Below are 7,634 nucleotides of genomic sequence, written 5' to 3'. Positions count from 1 at the left end.
CTTGCCTGGCCTGGTACCAATTGGTCCACGGACAGTACCGGTCCACGGACCGGGGTTTGGGGACCACTGCTCTATGGTTTGTGAAGAGATTTTTCTTTAAGTTTTATGATTGCTCTTGACCATGATCTGTTAAAATGAGCAAGTAAGCTGAGATACAAGCATGAGACAGTGACTTGTATGCTGCACTCACAACTTAAAACTTAACCCATCCAGTGTGATAAGTAGTCAGAATTCAGCTGACTCGTACAAGTTTTACAATCTGATTCAAAACATTAGTTAATCATTCATTTGCATTCAGTGAAAACAGCCGAGTCATTAAAACCGCATGGAACTGAGGAAGTGTAAGCACACAAGACCACCAAGCTATTTATAGATATTATGGAAATGTGTCCTTTCTTCGGGAATTCTCACTTCTTCAGAACAGCAGCAGGGAGGTCAGGCTTGTTGATTCTCTGCTAGTTACAAATGACGCTGTAGTGATTGTGCTGCAACCAATCAAATAATCGGAAAGCCTTCACGAGGAAGTGCCAGAGCTGTATTTATAGAGGAAACGTTACCGGCCACTCGGTCGCAGGTTTGAGCTGTGGAAAAACAGTGCGAGTGGAGTTACGAAAAGACTTTGGCCATAACTGAAGATGAGGCTTGTGCTCCCGCTCCTGTTGGCAGTTTGGGTCAGCGCTCCGTCCGGCGGCTGCTCTCTCCCCACCTCGTCATGCCTCCAATCTCCAGCAAAGTGGTGCTCGTCTTTAGACTCCGCTGTTCAGTGTGGGGTGAGCTTTTTAGTTCTTCTCTAAAACTTGTTTTGCTTTTGGCTATATTCTGCTGCAAAGAACAAAAAGAAACACTTGTGACATTTTTGCCTTAGGGACAACTAACGCTAACCGGCATTTATCCTAAGTCGAAGAACAGTGGGAGACTCGGTAACAACACGAAACCATGACAACTGGTCAGCTTGGTGTCCGGTTCTTCCTAGCTTTTTATGACTGTAGACATCCGTGTTTCGCCCTTTGGTCTCTGCTATGGAACTCAAGAATATTAAGTGTTCATTATTTTATTCAGGTCATGAAGTCAAAGAGGAAGTTCTTAGTAAAATAACCTGAGGGGAGAAATATCTAACAAAAAAAAAACTAACAAAAAAAAAAACGAGGAAGTAAAAACAGGACAGTCTTACGCAGCCTTACAGCGTCACAGACAAACATCACAGTCAAGTTTTCTAAGTTTGAAAAGTTAAGAAATCCTCTAAAATTCTAAACAATAGAAACGTGGTTATGAAACTCAGAAATGCTGCCATTGTCAATTTATGAAACCGGTACTAAACAGGATGGAAATCCACACCTTGGTTCTGTTCTGCCACTAAAAACATTAGCATTCATATTTGGTTCCTGTTTGGTTTTTTTAATATGTTTACATATGTTTACAAATAATATGGCAATACCAGGTTGAAGAAGGGAAATGATATCAAACATAAACCATGACAGGGTGAGCCTTTTGCATTTTGGTAAACGTTTCTAGAAACTGGTGAGCACCTCACATCCAATACCAGCCAAAAGGTCTGACTGAATAAAACAACTTTAAGGACTATGTAAAAACAAACAAACAAAAAAACACACATGATTTTGTGATAATCACATGATACCGCAAATAAACCAGGTGTTTTCTGGCAATTACAATAAAGGATCAAATGGATACCACATCTTTAAAAGTGACTAAGCATTTCCTGTGAGTTATTTTGAGCCAGCTGAGGATGAGGACACTGTTTAAACTCTGTAGAGGTTCAATTCAGCTCATGTTTTTTGTTGATCTGATGTAATATTTTAATCCTAAATCTCATGTTTTCAATAACTGTAAGAGCAAAATCATCATAATCAACAGAAATAAGGGCTTTCAAACATTGATTGTATGTAATTAATTTATATAGTGTGTTTCACTTGATGAAGTTCCTGAATTAAAAGGACTTTTCAATAATAATATAATCTAAAGATCTATGCACTCACCTACTTGTTTCTTTCAGCTTATTACTCAGCTTATTACTAGCTTTTTACAAATTTAGTAGCCCCAAATAAACAATTTCATGCTCATGTACATACTTATAGTATATTTTCCTTGCTAATTAAGCATTTTCTTTTATTAATAATGAAGGTAATTACTCACAACGTTTAAACTGGGTGTGAAATTTAATTTCGCCCCGTTTGAGCCAGTCGACTCTTACAAAATCTGAGTGATAACGACCCCTGATCGAACCAAAATAACACAGTGAAATTGGTATTATTAGTTGTGGTGTAGGGCTGCACTGATACTGTTAAATGTTGGTCTAGTGATATCAGGTCTAATAAACTACCTTCAAAACTTCAACTTCTCTTCTGTAATTCAGATTCTCTCTGTGACCGCTGGCAGTGTCAAATGGGGTCACCTGACACAGGTGATCCCACACCTGACACACCTGCTGGTGTGTCTGTAGAATGAGGAAGTAAGCTGAGATACAAGCATGTGACAGTGACTTGTATGCTGCACTCACAACTTAAAACTTAACCTATCCAGTGTGATAAGTAGTCAGAATTCAGCTGACTCGTACAAGTTTTTCAATTTGATTCAAAAGATTAGTTAATCATTAATTAACCTGCTGGTTTGTCAGGTGTGGGATCATCCACATCTACTGGAAGGATGGGTAAAGTTAAGACAATTGTTCCAGGCACCAAGCCCTGAGGAACGCCCTGATTAACTGTGCTGCAAGTGAAAGATTAATCATTGACGTTTCCTGAATCTCTACAACATATTCAAATCTGTGGAAAATATTACTAGGAATTAATAATCAAAGTCTACATAGTTCTCAAATTAAACTGCAGCTGTAATGTGTAGCCTTTAAACCTTGATGCCCAGAGCAGCAAACCTTGATGCCCAGAGCAGCAAAGGCAGAGGAGTCTCACCCAGATTGAGACTCCTCTGCCTTGGCCGTCTCGCTGCAGGTTTTGAAGCAGTGCCTGGAGTCTGACTTCAGGAGGAGCCATCAGACCGAAGAGCCAGTCCAGGTCGGGCTGTACTATGAGAGCCTGTGTCCTGGCTGCAGGGGGTTCCTCACTAAGATGCTCTTCCCCACCTACCTGCTGCTCAACGACATCATGTCTGTTACTCTGGTACCCTATGGAAATGCACAGGTAAGCAGCTGCTTAATAGAAATATTTCATATATGTAAAACTTGGATGTTTTGTGAAGGATTTTAATTGTCTCACCCTGGCAGGAGATGCCCGTCGCTCAGAAGTATACCTATGAGTGCCAGCATGGGAAGCAGGAGTGTCTGGGGAACATGATAGAGGTAATCACAGAGCCATGGAATCTGCTGTAGACAGACATACTTTAGGGTTATGGTGTGAATACTGTGTGTTTTATTCATTTGATTATTTAATATGTAAAGGCCGAGGCTCTGAATGGGGTAAAGGGTATCAGATTCACCACGCTCCCGCACTGTCAGGATATTTTCAATGAGAAGTCAAACAAATTTAATTTTCTTTGGCTGTGTGGAGCTTAGAGTAACGCAGCGCAGCCCCTCCTGCACATGTTGCTGTGTGTTGCTGTTTAGCTGGCTGAAAGAAATCATGTAAACTTTCCCTCACTTACATGATAGCACTACTAATTAACTCAGCTCATTTTACTCCCAGATCAACTAAACGGTTGAATATTGAATCAAAAATATATTTCCTCTAAATGAGGCTCCAATCAGGCTGGTTATATAATATTATACATTCATAACCCTGGCAGGTTTGTTTTAAAGTAATCTTTTAATTTCACCAGCATGTTTCTATATAGTAAAGTGTTGGAGTGACTTGCATTTCACAGAAAACCTGTGCAGGAAGCAAACGATTAGGGTAATGTCAAGGAGTCCTTCTATCCTGGAAACATTCAGAGCTCATCACCAAAGATAAATTGTCAATATACCAGTTCAAATACAGCAAAGGTCTGACCATATGGAGAGCTGTGTCATTCAAAATTAAATACATAAATGTATTTATGTTTTTAATGTCATTACCATACCATAGCATAACCATACCAGACCATACCAACTTTATTTATAAAGCACTTTAAAACAACCATAGCCGATACAAAGTGCTGTACATTAAAACACAACATAACAAAAAATTTAAATAAAATTAAAAAAAAACTCTTACAGTTTAAAAACAAACAAACATCCAATTTAAAACTAGATCCTGCTGGAGTTGAAAGCCAAATAAAATAGATGGGTTTTAAGACGAGCTTTAAAAGTGGACAGTGAAGGGGCCTCTCTGACCTGCAAAGGCAAGTCATTCCATAACTTAGGGCCCATGACAGAGAAAGCCCTGTCCCCTCTGAGCTTCCTTCTGGATCTCGGTACCTACAAGAGCAGCTGATCTGCTGACCTGAGAGACAGATAGGGTACGTAGGGATGAAGAAGCTCAGAGAGGTAAGCCGGGGCAAGATTATGCAGTGATTTAAAAACAAACATAAAAAAAAAAAAAAAGACTAATAAATACTCAACTATGACTAATAAATACTCAACTACATAAATAAAGCTATAGTTAACTAAATAGGCGCCCTATAAAAAATTATTTTATTCAAAATTATTCATCAGGATGAATAATTCTGGTCTTCATGTACTTTGGAACATCTGGTACGTTGATTATTCATCAGTCAGTTTTGTCCCAATGTTGTTGGAAAAAAAACCCCAAACAGCTCAGAGATTTATGAATAAACATTTTGGGAATCACAGGAAAGTGTTATGTTCACCGTTTTAGGTTGTTTCTAAAACCATTATTGGAAAATATTTTAGGAATACAATTAAGGCTTAAAGGTGAACATTGTTACTAATGCTGTTTCTATTACTCAGCAGAATTGTGCTTCACCAAATGAATTAGTTCCTCTACTTTCCCTAGACCTGTATAATGAACATGACTGATATGGCTTTCCCAATCATCTTCTGCATGGAGTTCTCTGCTGATGTCATCGGCTCAGCTGAAAGTGTAAGCAGGTTTTTTTGAGTGAATGYTTCTCTAGCTCGGCTGTTTTTGTTCTCGTCAATAAATTTMATTTCTTGTTTGTAGTGTCTGAAAGTCTACGCCCCTGATTTGAGCATGGACAAAGTAATGAGCTGTGTTAATGGAGACATGGGAATGCAGTTGATGCACCAGAATGCCTTACAGACCAAGGCATTGAACCCTCCYCACCAGTATGTGCCCTGGATTACCATCAATGGGGTAWGCCTTTCAAAAGTCCAGGATTTTATGGATAACCAAAGAAAGTCCATCAGTTCTGAAGCCAGCAGTTTGATGCAACTCATAAAACTTTACCAGACAGACAGTGTCTCTGCCTCAAGGCAGCTGAAAGGAAGAGCCACTTATTTGTTGCAAAATAGTTCAAGTCCAGTCAGATTGGATGGAAATAATCTCTGGACAGCAATTTTCAAGTCTTTCCACAGTCTTTCTATTGGATTTAGGTCTGGACTTTGACTAGGCCATTCGAACACACAAGTTTTTGTTTTCATCCTGCAAAGTGCTGCAGCATTTTCTGCTGTTCTGGTTTAGCCAAGTAGGATGGACAACCGCTCCAAGATGGTGGCCGTATTTCCTGCGCCCCAGCAGCCAGTGCCTGGTTGCTCTTCATTGTGTCTATTCATCTAACAGCTGCAGGACACAGGTCTTCCAGGCCTGCTGCAGGGCTGGGTCTGTGGATGCTTAAGAGCTAACCTCTTGCTCTCCACTGGGTTATTGTGGAAAGCTTCTATTTCTTAGTTCTGACTGACCTAGTGCATTCGTCTATTTTAAAGCCAGACCCTAGAGTTTATTTAAAATGATATTTATTTTTTTAATAGGTGCATACAGACGACCTACAGGAAAAGGCCATGTCCTCTCTGTTCACACTGGTCTGCTCCACGTATAAGGTACAGTTAATGTCTCTGATCTGACTCTTCATCTTCTCTTTTCTTACAGTGAATTAACATGTTTTGTTTTTGTTTCTCGGTTACTTTCAGGGAACAAAACCTGCTGCCTGTGGAGGGAGCCAGAAACTACACTACAAAAGTTACTGCCACAATGAATGAAGAAGCAGCTCAACGCTGCAGCCTCTAAACTGAACACTCAGAAATATTGGTTTTCTTTGTATCTTTTTAATTTTGTCTCTAAAAAAGATGGAAGATTCTGTTCACTTCATTTTTAAAACTTGCACAAATAAATAAAACCTTCTTTCCAAAATATCTGAAATCTGATCTGTTTTTGATGCTTTTTCACCTAACACATAAAACACCAAGAAAACAAACATTGCATTTTGAAATTTTGATGTGAGGAAATGGGGAAACACTTCAAGGAATATAAATTTTTTTGCAAATAAAGTAAATCTGTTATATGCCATTTTATTTTTATTTTTTTTATGTGAAAACTAAACACTCGACAAAGCAAGAGAGAGAGAAGCAGCAGCAGCAGCAGCAGCAGCAGCGTTGAAGCTTCAGGCAAAAGTAGCTTTAGACTTTAAACAGAAGGTGTTTCATCCAGATCCACTCAGAGTTCATCCAACAGTCTCTGCCGAAAGTTCACTCTTCGTACAGTTTCAAATCGTGATATAGTATTTAAACCTCTTCATTTGCAAAAATCAAAGTCATAAATTGTAAATATTCCAATATTCTGAACTCTTTTTTTTCTTGCCCCAGTGATGGAAACTTTAACAGGTGCTCACTTTGAAAGCTCTACTGACAGCTGTATTTTCTCGTCTTTCCCAACAGCAATAAAAAAATAAAAACCTATATGTTCCACCTTCTGCATCCTCAGAGGCCAGATGACAGCAAGTCAGCTCGGTTATAAAGCCCTACCATGTCTATAAGTCTGGAAGTATGAAACAGTCGTCTTGAGACTCGGGGAGTTGTTGTCCTTTAAGTCTTAAACTCAAGTCTTTCTGCGCCGAAACCTCTCACTGGAGTTTATTATGACCTCTTATGGCTGCTGCTCAAGAGGGATTTGGGACTAATAACTGAAAATATGGAAATGCTGTAATTTAAGCTCAGGCTTGGCGAAAAGCAAAATAAATACAAACGGCATATAAGGGAATAGTCCGATCTGCTTTATTAGTTTTGTAACTAATAAACTTCTGAAGAGGAAGGAGGGGGGAAAAAAAAAAAAATCAATAATTAAGTTCCCTAGTGTTTGCAGCTTGGATTGATATCATTCAGCATGAAGAAATATGTACAAAGTGAAAACATCAACGTGAGCAAAGAAACTTTTTCTACCAGGGGGGCCGAAATGTGGAAGGAGAGCAGATCGGTGGACGCGGATGAAAGAGAACTGCCACCGACTCCGAGGCTTCTGAGGTGAGACTTCAATAATAAAAAATAAAAGTCATAGAGAGCAAAAACGGGGCCGGTAAGCAAATTATTCAGCATGAAATCAAACAGAGTCCGCGCATACAGCAGCGCTAATAAAGAAGCACTTTGGCTTTAATGGGAAAGGAGTCAAAACAACACATTTAATAGTTGTTCTGTGAGTTGTGTCTACTAAAGCTGAACGCTGCATAATGCATCCGGTCTCATCAGCCTTTCTACATGGCAACCGAGATGTAGTCAGAAATCAATAAAGCAGGATGAAGGGACCAATTATAAACCCAGCAAAAAAAAAAAAAAAAAA

General features: G+C 39.2%; 1 protein-coding gene across 1 annotated transcript; it reads left to right on the top strand.

Moving 5' to 3' along the window:
• The first annotated feature begins 492 nt into the window (after positions 1 to 492).
• LOC103478897 (gamma-interferon-inducible-lysosomal thiol reductase-like) lies at positions 493 to 6,224 on the top strand. Its single transcript, XM_008432994.2, has 7 exons — positions 493 to 770; positions 2,964 to 3,152; positions 3,236 to 3,310; positions 4,902 to 4,988; positions 5,070 to 5,222; positions 5,837 to 5,905; positions 5,996 to 6,224. Exons 1-7 carry the CDS (start codon positions 636 to 638, stop codon positions 6,062 to 6,064), a joined length of 777 nt encoding a protein of 258 aa, XP_008431216.1. The 5' UTR covers positions 493 to 635; the 3' UTR covers positions 6,065 to 6,224.
• Positions 6,225 to 7,634: the final 1,410 nt, after the last annotated feature.

Source organism: Poecilia reticulata, linkage group LG17, assembly GCF_000633615.1.
Source record: "Poecilia reticulata strain Guanapo linkage group LG17, Guppy_female_1.0+MT, whole genome shotgun sequence".
Classification (NCBI taxonomy): domain Eukaryota; kingdom Metazoa; phylum Chordata; class Actinopteri; order Cyprinodontiformes; family Poeciliidae; genus Poecilia; species Poecilia reticulata.
The sequence above is the reverse complement of the archived record's forward strand: the minus strand, read 5'-3'. Positions and strand labels throughout refer to the sequence as shown.